Source organism: Acomys russatus, chromosome 10 (assembly GCF_903995435.1).
Source record: "Acomys russatus chromosome 10, mAcoRus1.1, whole genome shotgun sequence".
NCBI lineage: Eukaryota > Metazoa > Chordata > Mammalia > Rodentia > Muridae > Acomys > Acomys russatus.
Window position 1 is genome coordinate 41,228,470 of NC_067146.1, and position 17,405 is coordinate 41,245,874.

The 17,405-nt window shown below is 40.4% G+C and overlaps 1 protein-coding gene across 2 annotated transcripts in view; it reads left to right on the forward strand.

Annotated features, from left to right (window-relative positions):
* Elapor2 (endosome-lysosome associated apoptosis and autophagy regulator family member 2) overlaps positions 1-17,405 on the forward strand; it is a 164,758-nt gene that overhangs the window by 75,434 nt on the left and 71,919 nt on the right. Inside the window, exon 2 of one of the 2 annotated variants that reach the window (XM_051152068.1) lies at positions 7,088-7,208. The exons of the other annotated variant lie outside the window; for it this stretch is intronic. Coding sequence (XP_051008025.1) covers positions 7,088-7,208 — 121 coding nt within the window. The remainder of the gene's footprint in view (positions 1-7,087; positions 7,209-17,405) is intronic. 2 annotated transcript variants of the gene reach the window in all.

The window sequence follows — 17,405 nt, forward strand, 5'->3', positions numbered from 1 at the left end:
ACAAGATATGTGCTGATGTTTGCTTTGAGTTTAGATCTTAGATTCTCTTGAGGCCCATATGTTAAAAGTTTGGTCACCAAGATGGTAGCATTGATGAGTGGAGCAACCTTCAGGAAGTGGGGCCTGAAGGGTGGCCCTTAGTTATTGGAGCTCCACCTTTGAAGGAGATACAGAGCCTTGCCTCTTCTCTCTCTGTATTGATCCCTGCTGATATGGCATGCCACAATAGACTTCTACTCTAAGAAGCTGACTTACCAGGAGCCCAAAACAATGGTGCCAATTGATCACAGGCCAGAACCTTCCATGCTATGGGCCAAAGTGAAGCTTTTCTTTACCAGTTAATTGTCTCAGGATGGGGAGATGGCTCAGTGGGTAATAGTGTCTGCAGTGAAAGTAAGAGGACCTGAGGTAAAAGTTGTGCATGGCTGTGCGAGTTTGGTACTTCAGCACTGGGGGACAGAGATGCCTGACTCCCAAGAGTTGGCTGGCTAGTCAGCCTGTCCAAAGAGCAAACTTCGGCTCTGGTGAGTGACCCAGTTTCCAGTAATAAAGTAGACAGTGAGAGAAGACAGCAGTCGCACTCCTTCAGCTGAAGCATGTGGATGCACAGGTGTGCATGCCTGCACATACTTGTGTGCATATGTCGCACACAAATAAGTTGATTATTTCACATTGTATTATGGCTCTGAAGGTTGAATAATGCAATTTGAAAGTAATGCATACATGTTATCAATATGTTAGCATTCTCTTTATATGAGATTTATTCGAATCACATATGTAGGCCATGTGTAAACTGTAAATGTTATAAGTAATTTGAACAATGACACCCACAGTTTACAGTGAGCACCATGAGGCATTTAGTGATGACTGCTTGGGGAGATGCTGTGGGGATCAAATGTCCACTGAGTATATCCTAATAACCTGTGTTTTCCATGTGACATGACACAGTTTGTGCTTATTTGAGGGTCTAAACTTGTGCCTTGATTTGTGACACATGAATGGTGTGTGTGTGTGTGTGTGTGTGTGTGTGTGTGTGTGTGAAGTCTCAATTTCTATGGAAGGGTGATTTTTCTTTAAGTGTCCTGTGTCTTATTTCTTTTGGGGGCATTGCCTGGTTCTTGTGTATTTGCAGTCTAAGGTTTCACAGGATACCAGCGCCCTGTGCTTTACTGGGAACGAGGTCTCCATGCAGCAGTATCCCATGTTTTGCAGACATCCTTAGCATTGGAATGGGCCTGTGTTCTTGTTCCAGGGTTTTGGTTTGCAGACTGGCTCGTGAGCAGATGCTGTGACTCATATCAGTGTGATGATAAACAATTAGGAGCTCTAAAACATTGGAAAAATTTGTCAAGAAATTCCCCTCATCAGGTAAAATTATGAAGCATGTTGAAACAGGCAGAAAAGATTAGCAAAGGTACCTTTCTGCGTGATCAGTTTTTCAGAGGCCTGTGCTGTCTACTATCATTGAAAGATTTTATAATGCTAGGTTGTAAGAAACCAACAGTAAGATGAATGCATCTTCTACCCAGAAATGAAACTGCATTTGTCTTCAGAATGCAACTGATTGTTACCCTCTGGATATTGACTACCCTTGCATAATAAGTGCTTTACTTTGTACTGGTTACCTGTTTCTGTATGACCCTTGAATTCTCCTTTGACTAATAGCAATATTTTACTGATTTGAATTGGCAATTAGTCATAGGGTTTTTGTTTTGCATGTATTAATTTTTATTTGAATCAAAATGAATTTTATTTTTAAAAAATTGCCCTTTGGGGCTAGGGCATTTGTATTTCATTTTTAAGATATATATGTACATATGTATATTTATGTGTACATATGAATGCCTGTACATATGAATGTGTACCACATGCATTTCTAGTGCCCAAGGAGGCTGGAAGAGGGTGTTGGATCTCCTGGAATTTGAGTATAGACATGGTTGTGAGCTGCCATGTGGATGGTGGGAACCAAATTTTGGTCCTCTGAAGTGTAGACCAGCTCTTATCTTAACCTCTGAGCCATTTCTCCAGTCCCCAGAAATGAAGAGCTGGTTCAAGTGATCCTGTGTATCAAGTAACTAGGGTTCTGGGTTATTCCTGTTAATATGAACACTTATGTGCTGAGATTTTTATTCTTCAGTTCTCTGAATAGAATTTAGGGGGTGTATATCATATTTTCAATAATGCTACTATTCCACACTATTTTTTAAATCATTTGATGGGTGTGAGGAGTAGAGTCTTAAAATTGTAATGAATTCACATGAAATGGTCTATTAAATAATTTGAAAGAAAATCCATCTGGTTTAGGCTTCAGCTAAAATCCCTGAGCATCAAGTACGGTCCTTTGTATGAAATACATTTGAATCTCAGTATTTTTAAATTATAAGGAACCAGCTTCCTGCTGGTATCCTCGGCATTTGGTAACAACAGCATCCATAGCCCTTTGTAATTGTTGGGTATTGCAGAGGTGGCAGATAGGATAAAATAATCTTAGGAGAATCAGTTAGCATATGACATCCAACTGTACAGTCAGAAAACAAAACCCTGCTTCCTCGTGCTAACCTCTGTTGTTATCTCACAACTGGCAACCCGAATCAGTCAGAGGCCTACCAGTTTCACTCAAAGGCCTTCCTGCATTTGAAATTCATGCCATATTTCACAGCATCATTATTTTGCTAGGATGATAAGAGGTAACTTAAATTTTACATCTAGCGCCCAGGATATTCTCAGTGGGATATGGAAATAAGAAAGTCGTATGAATACAAATAGCTTGGAGCCAGAGAAACATAAAAGTCATTATGCAAATACCTGACAAGCCTGGGCTGTCTTCCACAGAGACCAAAGAGATACTCTCTCAAGCAAAAGAAAAGCAAACACACACACACACACACACACACACACACACACACACAAATTCCCAGACTATAATTCTTAGAACAGTAAATGTTGCTTTAACTGACCAAAAAAAAAAAAAAATCATACAAATTGAAAATTTTGAGATAGAGCATGGATATGATCCTGAAAAGCGGTCACAGGAGGAGAAGGCAGTGTCACCATGAAGCAGGGGGCTAGGCTGATCCAGGCACAAGCCTAGAATGCTGACTGCCAACAGATGCTGAAACAAGGTGGGGACAGTTTTTCTCCCCCAGCTGCCTGAGGGAGTATGGCCCAGCAACACTGTCACAGTGTGACAGGAGAGGCCTTTGCTCCCTCTAGGTGAACGTTGCAGAGCAGCAGGAAGCAAGCGGTGATTCTAGTGTTGAAGAGGCCCTGAGTTCCCGAGGCTCACAAGACGGGCTTCTAGATTCAGAGGCTTATAGCTCTAAGCCTTGGATAAAAGAGGCTTATGGCTTCAAGCTTTCGGAGCTGGAGGCTCATTGTTCTTCGTGGTCAAGTTGGAACTCTTTGCTCTGGGCTCAAAGTGCCAGTACCTACATGCTAGGGTTGCAGTCCCTGAGCTCTGCCTGTACCTTGACTCTTCATCCTTGGGTAGCTCCTTCAGACCCTTCTAGCTACCAGGACCTCTGCTGCTCATGGCTTCAGTTCCAGTCTCTGACCCTGAATGGATGCTTGGCTCCTGAAGCCTTTGATCCTCATGGTTTCTGCCTTCAGTTGCTCTCTGGAGCTTTTCAGTTGTCTCCCAAAGTTAACAGTGTACAGGCATACTCAGCTCTCTATGGTTCTCTGGGGTTCTGCATCTTCTCCTCGCTGCCACTGCTGCTGCCTGGGCTGGAAAACTCTGGGGTCTTGTCTGATACTTGGATATCTACCAGCATGTTCTACCAGTGATGAAAGCAAGTATGCAAAGAGGCCATTTGGGAGACGCTTTTATTGGCCTAATATTGGATGGCAGTATGTAGTGCATAGGAGAGAAGGCTCCATGACAAACCCAAAAAGGATGGAAAACAGACTGCTCTCTTACACACCCAGAGGAAAGGCACAGAAATGTTTGTTGTGCTCAGCTATAATTCTGCCAGTTAAAGCCTTACACGGACATAACGCCCAACCCCACAAACCTTGCATAAGGATGAGCAATCAGAAACCTTAGGTAGGTACAGTTTCCTGTATGTCAATCATAAAGGTGTTCTTACTGATTTTGACTCTCATAGGACTGTGATTGATAGAACCTTCTAGAATAATTGCCAAAGGGCGGTCTGGCGGCAGTTGCAGCAGAGTCATGTGGTGATCACTGGAGTTTGTTAGGTTGAATTGTCAGTACAGGAACACAAATCTCAAACAAGAGATAGTGTTTTCTGTAGGTAAGTATGAGTGACTGTGGCCTAGGAGAAAAGGCTCCCTGACAAGCCCCAAAAGGATGGAAAGTAGCCCCATGGTTACCCCAATTTCCATGTTCCAAAGTGCTAACAGTTCCTTGAAGCTTTTATGGTATGAGAACAAAAGAAGTCACAAATACGGCATTTTCAAGACTCATTGGTAGAAATATTAGAAAGTCAGGTTACAGCAAAGTGGGCTAAACTTGGGTAAACTCTACTGTAGGTGTTGGATGTATTTTCAGCTCTTTGGTTGACTGGAAACTAGAAGTCCGCTTGTGCATTCCAAAGAATTTACCTAATGATTACCTAGGCGTTGGGTCAGATAGAGAGAAAAGTAATAGGTACCTCTTAAGGGGCTAAAGATACCTTAAGATAATTTGGCCCTTGAGTTGCAGTATTCTACCTTCCCACCTTCTTGTAAAGGTTCCCACCAGCTTGCTAAGGTTCATTGGAAGGTGTGTGGCTGTTTTCAGGACTTTTCATTCATAAATTCTCTATCCTTGTGTGAGCTGGGGCAGCTGTGACCAGAGTAAGACCTCCTGAAATGGAAGCCACTACTTGAGCTGTGCTTGCAGTGTTCTTTGCTGTTGGAGTGGGGTTTCTTCTTGGAGAGCTTGGAACATTGACCCAAAGGGGGGCTGTCTGTCTGGAAGCCCCCTGCTTTAGACAGCCTCCACAAGGGAACAAACTGGCAGCTCGGATTCAAGGGCTGAGTAGCCAAGAAGAAAAAGTTTGTTCATCCACTAAAGAGAAAACTCCATTATATTAAAAGATGCTTTTATGACATAGAAGATTAACACTCTTTAATGGTACTTAGAAGGGTACAACCAACCCATGGCCAAGGCAGAACTATGTTCATCTGATGTGCCTGACTTTGCTCAGACCCATAGTACTGTGCTAGGACTTAGCGCCTACAGAGCCATGGGAAAATACATTTCTGCTGTAATGATTTGTTGCTGCTACCATGGCAAACTACTGAAGATCTTTTGATCTGAACCCGAGGAAATTCTGCTAATCAAAAACCTGGGGAGGTGGCTTTGGAATTATGTGGTAGGCCAAAGCTAGAGAAATTGAATAGAAAAGCCTAGCTTGCCTTAAGATTATTGATAGAAATGGCATGGAAAATGCTCTCAGTGACTACTCAATAAAAATGGAGTAACATAGTGGAACAGTACAGCATAGCCTTGTATGATGTGGAAATTGCCATAGGTAGGATATTATTAGATACAGCAACAGCAATGCTGGTGTCTTAGGGTTACTATTGCTGCAGGAGACACAATGGACATTCTTATAAAAAAAAAATTCAGTTGGGGCTGGCTTATAGTTCAGAGTGTAGTCCATTATCATGGTGGGAAACATGGTGACATGCAGGCAGACACGGTGCTGGAGAGGAAGCTAGGAGTTCTCTCTCTCTGAATCTGTAGGCAACAGGAAGAGAGAGTGAGCTTCAGTGGGCTTTTAAAACCTCAAAGCCCAACATCCAGTGACACACTTCTTCCAACAAAGCCACTCCTACTCCAACAAAGCCACACTTCCTAACAGTTCACTGCCTATGAGCCTATGCAGCTTTTTTTTTTTTTTTTTTTCCTCAAACCATCGCAGTTGGTGAGGGCTTAAGAAACATTGTGTTAGAAATTTGGGGTAGGAGACTGGCAAAAGTACGGCCTAAGGTTTTTGTTGTTTGTTTGTTTTTGAGACAGGGATTCTCTGTGTAGTCGTAGCTGTCCTGGACTCACTTTGTAGACCAGGCTGGCTTTGAACTCACAGCCATCAGCCTGCCTCTGCCTCCCTGAGTGCTGGGATTAAAGGCGTGCGCTACCATGCCCTGCTGCCTAGTTTATTCTGACTGACTATAGTTAAAAGAAAGATGGGGGTGAAGAAAGAGATAAATCAAGAGAACTATTAGCATAGGAGCGCTGAATCAGTGATTTGGGGGAATTCTTAGCATATTCAGGTAGAAACAGATTCTAGAAGAGCAGATTGACTATTAAGAAGAAGTGCTGTGAAAAAAAGACTAGCAGTCATGACCTTCAATTCTCTATTTCCCTGCGAAGATGTTACTTGATGGTTCTGTTCTTGCCTGTCTTTAGTATAGCAAGGGAGGCTAACCACTGTGTATGTGTGTGTGTGTGTGTGTGTGTGTGTGTGTGTGTGTGTGTGTGTGTATACACATATACACACATACATACATACATACATACATGCAGGAAGTCACCATAAGAATTTCAAGGCAACCAGAAGCCAGAGACAAGTGAATCTTAATTGGGCAAGTGTAATAAACGATCTGTTATAATATATTGTAGGGTGGCATTCTGCTGAAGTGGGTGTGAATTAAGCCTCAGAGAGTAGCTTTAAAAAGTCACAACAGTTTAGTAGTGTTTGAATGATTAGGTTTTACACCTTCTGTTGAGTTTTCAGCAGAGTGAGAAATAGGTCAATAGGAAAGATTGGCTTCTTTGAAACACTTGAGGCAGTAACAACAGTTGACTTCCCCATGTCATTTTTTTTTTCTTATATCTGTCAATTAATTAAAGTTCAAAAAGCCTACAAAGGAGATATGGGAAGGGCGTTAAACATTTTTAGCAGATAGACTGATAGTGTTGAGTACACGCTTTTCTTCGGTCCTTCAGTGCCCGCTCTGCATTACGTGGTGCAGTTCTGATTGATGAGTTGCTGGCATGGGTAGGGTGGGAGAGGGGAGAGACCCCAGGAGACAGTCCAGTTTAGAAACAGGCCATTTGGGACGATAGAGAAAACTCAGCTCACCAGTTAGAATTGGCTCTAACGAAGGCTTGTTTTTTTGTGATTGTTTGCAGAAAGATTACCACTTTGAATATACAGAGTGTGATAGCACTGGCTCCAGGTGGAGGGTCGCCATTCCGAATTCTGCAGTGGATTGCTCTGGCCTGCCTGACCCAGTGAGAGGCAAAGAATGCAGTATGTTGTGATTTTATTTTGACCATTTGTTTTCCTGATTAAGCAATAATCTCATCTCATCAGTTCTAGATGCCATAACGATAAACGCAAGACACCTGGCCACAGTGTATATGTAGTGTTGATATCTAGCACAACAATAGAGCCTGTTTTGAAAACTTTTATTAGTACATTTTAAAATTTTCATTTGTATGTATCTGTGTATGCAAGTATGCCTGTAGGTGCAGGTGGGCTACACTGTGTGTATGGAGATCAGGGAGAATTTGCTCTCTACCTCCACCATGCAATTTCTGGGGGTGGGATTGCACTCAGGTTGTCAGGCTTGGTAGTAGGTACCTATACTCACTGGGTCTTTCTCAGGACCTTGTGTCCTTCTGTCTGAAGTGCTTAACGAGACATGTGTAATATTAAAGGATGTTATTTTTAAAAATCGATTCTTTTCTTTTATTTGAAATTATAGAGAGAAGATTGACAGAATTTATCTTTGAGTTTTAAAATAATACCTTTTAATAGGGTAAAGCATACATAGCTTAGAATTCCTCTTTAGAGATAACCTTTTGTCAGGTGGTGTTAGCACACTCCTTTAATCCCGGCACTTGGGAAGCAGAGGCAGGCAGATCTTTGGTAGTTCAAGGCACGCTTAGTCTACAGAGCAAGTTCAAGACAGCAAGGGCTACACAGCAAAACCCTGTATCAAAAAACAGAACAAATGTGAGATGACCTTTGAGTTGTTAATAAGTATACTCATATTTTTGCCTTTTGTCACCACCACTGTCCACAGCTATCTTCTCGCCATGAATTCCTTTTATTAGTCATAGAAGTAGTTTAGTTATTTTAAGGGAAACTTGTAGAGAGACTGTGGGATTGCTAATATTACATCCACTATCTTGTCTTCTGGCAATTAGAAGTCTTAAAATTCAGCATTCTTAATTAACATAGAGAGGTGCCATCAAATTTATTTTTATTTATAAACTTACCTACTAAAAAAATCTTTTAGTTTTATGCAGTGAAATAGAACAACTGTGGCCCCGGGTTCTAGAGTAGGCAGAGAAACTTTCGGTTTTTCTATGGTCTTCCAAAAGCTTTTATAGAAAGCTTCTGTTTCCAACTGAATGAAATGGGTAAGCAAGTTATTAAATAGGTGACTGACTCCTTGTTCATACAGTGCATATGTTACTCACTGGGAAAAGTTAAACATTAGCTGCAGGTACTGTGGAGACAGCAGTAGTTTAATGGATGGAAAATCAGAAACAAAAAACAAAAAACAAAAAAACAAACCAAAACCCCCAAACCACTATATTTCTTGGTGACTGATTTTAAATAAATGCAGCAAAAGCTTGCTAAGTCCCCATGGCCACATGATCTAACAAGAGTCAGAAAAGACAGTGGGGTCAACAGAAATGTAGGCGCCACCAGGATGGGGTCTTGACAGTCACTGGCACCCAGGACCTGTTTTCAGTGGGAGCAGAATGTGGTTAAAGAGAAGCGGAGCCCTGGTAACAATATCACAATTGGCTTTTTGCAAATGTGTTTCCTAGAAAGTCTATATTGTATCTGCCAGTGCTTTGTACCCTGGGGATTAGTTCCTTGGCTCCATGGAACTGGCCCTCTTTGGAGAGACTAACTACAGCAAATGCTTATTCTGTACATAGGAGGTATGTTGGTTGGGCTGGCTCAGGCAATTGTTTAAAGTGGACTGTAGTGGACTATGTACACCATGGTAATTGGTAACCATCCCCAATCAGCCTTCCTCGCTTAGAAGTCACATTTTAGTGTTTATCAGGAAACTGTGAATTACTCATTTTGTTACAGAACCCATGCCTAAGCAGGGGCGATTTCTACTTGAATGTTACAGACACCCGTTTCCAGCAAATATTTTCACAACATTCCATAGGTAAAGTTTTGAATTTGCCCCTTCAACAAGAATTTTTTTTTCCAAAAGTCTTAATAGTCAAGTAAAAAAAACCATAATATACTTTGAAAATGATGCTTATTTTAAAAGCGATACATGATAACTGGGCATTATTTTTATATCCACGTTTTGTCTGAAATCTGAAGTTAGTTGTCACTGTTCCTGTATGATATTTTTCTTTTCTTCTGGCAGTTGTTGATCTGGACTTAGTTTTTTCTTCTTCTTCTTTTCCTTTGTTATGGTAAAAGCAGGTCATTTCAGAGCTCACAACTCAGTAAACAGATGTGACTAGCTTAGAAGCCCAGTCACATCATAATAGTATTCACATTGCTCACACATCCCCAGGCTTCAGCGCCTTAGATTTTCTACTGCTGATCATAACCACCACTTCTTATTCTGACCTCATAGACATGGTGCTTAGAGCCAGATGCCATTATTCCATCCTGGCCTTGGTTATCACTGGAATATTTGCATATGCATAAAGAGATATCTTGGGAATGGGGCTCAAGGCTAAACACATAATTCATTTATATTTAATATGTATCTTACATACCTCACTTGCAATTAGTTTTATGTGACATGGAAAATTACTTGTCAGAGGAAACAATGCTGTAGAATTTTCTCTGTGTGTTATAAATTTAGATTTGGGTGAGTTTGGGCTTTTCAGTTTAGGAGGGTATAAGCTGTAACAAACCTCGTGTCTACTGGAGGGAAAACACAGGCTTTAAGTGAAGCCTCTAGGTCTGTAAGTGGCAGATCTACGGCTCCACTGCAGATATATTTGATTGGACAGCCAGAATCTCTTCACTGAAGAAGTAGCTGAGGTGATTTCATTCAGCTCTCTTGGTACTCAGCTTGGCTCAAAAACAAGCAAACAAACAAACAAAACAAAACAAAAACAAAAACAATAACAAAAATAACAAATAGATTAAAAGGTGGAACATGGCAACTTCCAGTAAGTTAAGGGGATTTAGGGTGGTGGTGGTACAGGATATGATTTTCTCAGATCTAGTGTTCCTAAATTTCAGCAAACCTAAATCTTGGCCTTTGTTGAAATTGCTATAGGTTCTTCAAAGTATAAATACATAGGCCTTTTCCCTTTTAAAAAAAGTAAAGGAGGCCTTTCCTGAGAAACATTTCTGCATTGCTTGGAAACTTTTCCAGAAATTTGGGTAAACTCTACGTATATATTTGTTTTTCAAAAACTTTCTGAGATCAAGGTGCTAGGCTCCTCTGAAAGAGCTTAAGGGGAGGTTATATGTCAGCTTTTGCAATGTTGAATCCCTGGGGCATATGTGATTCCAAAGCTTGCAGGGCTCTGGAAAGGCAGGGAGAGGCCTGTGTTAGTGGCGCTGGTTTCAGTCCCTCTTGTTCCCTCTCCTGGGGGGAGCTGGTCAGTTTCCGAGTGCTGCGCTGGACACTGAGATGACCTCATACTCTGCGTTTCTCTGCTAGCTCCAGGTCACCTACGGGGAACTTTGATGCTTCTCCCAAGGCCCTGTGCCAAGCCTATTACTTATAGGCCTCATCCACCATCAGGGTCTGCCAGGTAGCACGCCATTCCTGAACCACTGCACTCTTGACCCCAGTCTTAGAGCAAGAGGCTGTAGCCCTCTTTAAATCCTGTTATTTACCCACTGTTGGCTCACTTCCTTCTTTTATCCTTGAAGTAGATGAGGTTTTTAAAGTACTTCTTAAGCCTTGGGGTTCCTTTGGTGCTCTTAGATAGTCAAAAATAGTGATCATCTTTGAGCAATTTCCTACTGTAACCATATACCCTGGAAACGGGCCTTTTGGCTTCAAAGCAAAGCTTAGAAGTGAAGGGTGAGAGCCTGGTCCTCCTGGGAGATGCAATGGGGAAGAGAGTTCCTTTACCTTTGCATGTTTTTAGAAAGTGCTGCACTGGACACTGAGATGACTTCATGGCTCTGCATTGCTGAGGAAGAAATAAACAATATCAATATATATATATATATATTCTCATACTTTTTGGTGAGGAGGGCATACATCATTTATTGTTCACTCCTTCAAACATTTCCAAACCCGTAATTTCAAGAAAAATTTCAAGCACTAAACACAGCATTTTCTAACTGAGGATGACTATTCAAGATTTCTATTCAAGATGATTTTTCAACATTTAGAATGTTGTAGCCAGATTTTTACTCCTTTTTTTCACCTTTCTCCACCCCCTTTTCACTGTTTCAATCCCTTAATACTAGCTTTGAGAGGTAAACAAGGAGAGAGGAAAGGAAAAAGGTCCCTGAATAAAGTCAGGGGCTGGAAAGGGGAAGTCATTATCGTTAGACTACTTTGTGCTAATTAGGGACATCAAGCTCCTTGGGGAAAGTTTAATCTTTGCTTTCAGGATATCTAATTTCTTCTTGTTTCTTCTTTGCACATGACTACTTAACAAACAACAACCAATAGCCAATGAACAACAGCCCACCAACAATCTACCACCAACTACCAGCCCCACCTATCAGGGCTCTAGCATGTAATCACCCTCTGAAAAGTGCCCAGAATTTCAAATGTCACACAATTGCAGAACTATCTGCAGCTGCAAAACCACACCTCTGTTAGAGCACGAGGCAAATCATAGTCAGCTGCTGTGATGCAGCCCCATATCCCCACACCTGGGATTAAAATAAAAAAAAATTACAATATTTCTGTATTTTTAAAGAAAAAAATTCCAAAATTCTTACTACAGAATGTAACCATTTTGTCTTAACTTTGTGTAATCTTGTGCTTTGGTATTGATATTTGTATGACCGTCAATGACACATGGGCATATGTTATCAAATATGTGTGCAATATGTACAGGAAGAGGCATCTGTAGTAGTAAATATGTGTATAGTTTGCTTTTGTATTTCATATAGAGGAGCTAAGGAATTAATGCGCTTTAAAAAAATATAAATTTTCAAATGTGAGGCACCAGAGTACGTGAGAAAGTCATATCCCACTCTCCACTCAACTGTGGAGATTATTCTGACCATTGGCTAGATCTGGGAAGGGGTTTAAAGTTTACCCCCTGTATTGTCCTTGGCTGGTGCCTTAGTTTGAGCGGGACCCCTGGGCCCAAATCTGCCTATCATATTGTTCTACTTGTAGGTTTCTAGGACCCTCTGGTGCCTCCTGTATTTCAACACTTGAGAGGTAGAGCCTTTCTGGAGGCTTGCCACATGATCTCTCCCTCATATATGTGCTCTTAAAGTGATACACTCTGCCACACAGTCCTTGCCAGAGAAGACTCAGTACCAGAACTGTGAGCCAAATAAACGTCTTTCTTCACAAAAATAAAAATAAATAAATAAATAAAATAAAATATAAATTTTATACAAGCATGTATGCATATTTTGATTTTTCAATGATTGGTTGTAAATTAATACTCATTTACTTAAATCAGTAAGTTCTATGCTCAGATTAGTTTTACAAGTCTTTGGGTGCATGTTTTTCTTCTGTTTCTTTCAAATCCTTTTTTATGATCCATATCTAATGGTTCTTGAGAAAGATACAGTTATATTAGATATATTAACTTACTTGTCAAGGCAAAGAGAAAAACAGAGAGATAGATGGCAACATATTCTAAAAGTCAATATAAGAGGAAGATGGAAAAATTGGAAATATACTTAACATCAGAACATCTAAATATATAAAGCAAACATTTGAAGAGATAAATACAAGCGATACAATAATGTTAAAAGATTTCTATATCCCATTTATAGTATTGAAAGACCAGCCTAAAAAGAAACTACTAGGGAAAAGTAGATTTGAACAGTGCTTAGGCAAGATGGACTGAACAGATAATTTTAGAGTGTCCTATCCAATTATATCATGATACACATTCTTCTCAGGGCATGTTGAGTGTTCTGTAGGGATGCTCATAAGCTAAGCTGCAAAACACATATTTTAAAATTTTATAAACTTTAAAATTTTTTTATTTATTAATTTATTCTTGTTACATCTCAATGGTTATCCCATCCCTTGTATCCTCCCATTCTTCCCTCCCTCCCATTTTCCCATTATTTCCCTCCCCTATGACTGTTCCTGAGGGGGATTACCTCCCCCTGTATATGCTCATAGGGTATCAAATCTCATCTTGGTAACCTGCTGTCCTTCCTCTGAGTGCCACCAGGTCTCCCCCTCTAGGGGACATGGTCAAATGTAAGGCACCAGAGTACGTGAGAAAGTAATACCCCACTCTCCACTCAACTGTGGAGAATGTTCTGACCATTGGCTAGATCTGGGTAGGGGTTTAAAGTTTACAGCCTGTATTGTCCTTGGCTGGTGCCTTAGTTTGAGCGGGACCCGTGGGCCCAAATCTGCCTATCATAATGTTCTACTTGTAGGTTTCTAGGACCCTCTGGATCCTTCTACTTTGCTATTCTCCCATGCTTTTCTCATTTAGAGTCCCAATAGGATGTTCTCCCCTCTGTCCCAGTTTCCTGGTAAGTGAAGGCTTTCGTGGGACATGCCCCTTGGGCTAGTATGCAGATATAAGTGAGTATATACCATTTGATTCTTTCTGCTTCTGGGTTAACTCACTCATTTCTAGCTCAATCCATTTATCCACAAATTTTGGGAATTCCTTGTATTTAATAGCTGAGTAGTATTCCATCGTGTATATGCACCACAGTTTCTTTATCCACTCTTCTACTGATGGACACTTAGGCTGTTTCCATGTTCTGGCTATTATGAATAAGGCTGCTATGAACATGGTTGAGCAAATTTTCTTGTTGTGTGCTGGAGCATCTTCTGGGTATATTCCAAGAAGTGGAATAGCTGGGTCTTGAGGAAGCCCTATTCCCATTTTTCTGAGATAGCACCAGATAGATTTCCAAAGTGGCTATACTAGTTTACATTCCCACCAGGAATGAAGGAGTGTTCCTCTCTCCCCACAACTCTGAGATTCCAAATTTTATAAACTTTATTGTAAAACACTTGCAGATAGATACTAAACAAACAAACAAAGAACCTAACCAGATCACAAATTATCCAATTCAAAAAATGGGGTACAGAGCGAAACAGAGAAATCTCACCACAGGAACATGAAATGGCCAAGAAACACCTAAAGTAATACTCATCTTCCCTAGCAATCAGGGAAATGCAAATCCGAATGACTCTTGAGTTTCTATTTTACACCCATCAGAATGGCTAAGATCAACAATTCAAGTGACATCACATGTTGGCAAGGATGTGTACCTCAACATCGCTGGTGGGAGTGCAAACTTGTATAACCACTTTGGAAATCAATCTGGGGCTTTCTAAAAAAACTGGGAATAGTGCTACCTCAAATCCCAGCTATAGCACTCCTGGGCATATACCCAAAAGATGCTCTGCAATACAACAAAGATATTTGATCACCTGTGTTCATAGCAGCCTTATTGGTAATAACTAGAGTCTGGAAACACTCCAAAGTTTGTTCAACTCAATGAACTTGTATATAGTTAGGATAGGCATTTGGAATGGAATCTGCTGAAAAGATGGACATCTTTTCAAGTATCTTTTCTTACTAACTATAACGGAATGAAATCAAAACCAAAAGGAAGGAAGATGTGAAAACAGGCAATCTGAAAGGTTCTGTAATTCAAGTCAGATACCTTGGCAGACAGAATCCACACAACCACTCATTGAAACTCTGCAAAGTGTGGAGGGTCATGAGGAATTCCTGGTGACCTGGCCTGCCCAAGTGGGGGAACATAGGAAGATGCAAACAGCGTTATGGCTGCATGGCCCCAGGGGCCTCTTCGTGTTCAGGATGACAACAACTGATGAAATGGCTCACTTTGTTCACTAGAGTGTCCTGGGCAAGGATGTGTGAATTTATTGGAAAAAGGAACCCAATACTCTTCATTTATCACTTGCTGTTGGAGAACTGGGGTCCACAACTGTAGCTTGGGATCCTTGAGTGCCAAACAAACAAACAAAATCACACAATAGGAAAAGACAGTCTTGCCAATATAGTATTAGAAAAGAGATTATCCACATGCAAAAGAAAAAATATGGACCTTTACTGCACATTATACTTAGAATAAACTACAAGAACATGGAGAAAAGAGCATGTATTCTTGGGCTAAACAGGGATTATTTTGCGTTTGACCTCAAAGCTCAGGGCAGACTGAAAAGTGGACATTGTATCAAAACAAACTAAAGAACAGCACAGTACAGGGCATATCAGGTCAGAGGCAACCTACAGAATGGGAAAACTATTTGTAAGGCTATTTGAGGGTTGAAAATACAGGGAACTAGAATATCTAATATCAAAACAATACACATACACAAAAGCTAAAAATTTTAGAAAATGGCCTGAATATATAAATACATTTCTCAAAAAGTGTATAAATGGTTAACAACTGTTATGTCTATCATCTTTGGTATTAGGGAAATGGAGTTACAGCCACAGTGACCATGTCACACATACCTTTCAAAATGGCTACTATCAGCTGATAAAAGGGAAATGCAGAAGTTATGGAGAAAATGGAACCTTGAATATTGTTGGCACAAATGCAAATTAGTACAGCAATTAAGGGAAGTAATAGTGGGTGGTTTCTTACTCAGCCATGAAGGAGGAAAGTAGATAGAGTTGGGTAGAATCATGTTAAGTAACACAAGTCACACTGAGAAAAATGAGGATCATGTGTTTTCTCTCAGATGTGGAGCATCAAAGGGACAAGAGGTGAGGAACAGGCAAGTGTTAGGAACGGGGAGATAAACATGATCAGAGCACTTTATATATTGTTATGAAAATGTTGCAATGAGGCCTACTATTTTGTGTAATTAATATACACTAATAACATTTTTAAGATCCTGATGGTAGAATTATCATGTGACCCAGCAGTCTCCATTCTGGGGACATATCCTCTAAGATTTTGAAATCAGATTTGAAAGGGTACCTGGCTAATGGTATGGATTGTGTCATTATTCATGATTGCTAAGTTATAGAATCGGTTTAATTATCCATAAAAACATTAATGGGAGGGCTAGAGAGAAGGCTCGGCAGTGAGAACTCTTGTTCTGCAGTCATGATGACTGGCGATTAGGTTCCACGGTCTACAAAATGAGCCAGTGTCCAGTACCTAGTGTGACGGAGGCATGAGGCTCTCAGCACCTGACAAAAGCAAGCCCCGAGTTCAGAGAGAGACACCTGCTTCAGAGGCACAAAGCAGAGACTGAAGAGGACAGCCATGCCTTCATCTAGCCTCCATGCATGAAGAAAGACACCCACACCCATGCACATTCATCCATACAGAAACATGCGCACTTACACATGAGTATATGCACACATAGATCTTTAAAGAAATGAACGGAGAGCCAGATATAATACCAGTACTTGGGAGGCTGACACAGGGAGGCCTCTATGAATTTAGAGCCAGTCTAGATTACATAAATGTTTCAAGGCAGCCTAGGATACAGAGTAAGATTCTGTTTAAAAAAAAAAAAAAAAAGAACTGACAAAGAAAATATAGACTACATATACAATGGAATACTATACTGTCTCTAAAAAAATTTAGAATTATGTACTTTTTGTAAGAGTGGATGCCCCTGGGAGCCATTATAGTCAGTGGAACACCAAGGACACTGTTGAAGCAGAAAGACAAACACTGTGTTCTCACTTACTTGTGAAAGCTTGGCCAGTTGAACTCACAGGGCAGACAGTAGACTGGGAACATATTAGTAAAATGCATATGTTCCATTTAGTCAGGAGGAATAAACACCAATTATTTGGAGTGAGAGATACATTAACTAGCTTGACTCAAGATTATACCTAGAACATGTACACCGCAATATCCCTTTATTTGCCATATATATATATATATATATATATATATATATATATATATATAATTGCATTTTGCCAATATCCATTAAAATCTCAGAGAAACAACATCATGCTTGACCAGCATAGTGCATTTTATAGGAAGTTAGTTATGCTATGATTTAGTGCATTGCATGTAAGTTCTTGCAGCATATTTACAGTGGTCTCTTGACTATGGCCTCTTACAGCTGAGAGCTTAACCTCAGTTCTAACTTGTTTGTCCCTGAGAAAGCTACTTATTCCACCATTTTTATCAAGCATTAACTCACTCATTGAAGGAAGCATATTATTAAATATCCTTTACGTTTACTGACAAGACAGACATAAAACAACAAAAATAGTCATGTGTGGAGAGACTTTCATTTCATCAAGAGAGAAGTAAGTATGGCTACTGCAGAAAAGGAGTGAAAGGCAGGGCACCAGTGTTATCTAGTATGACCTCACCAAGGGAAGGAAAGGTGCTCAGGTGGAGTCT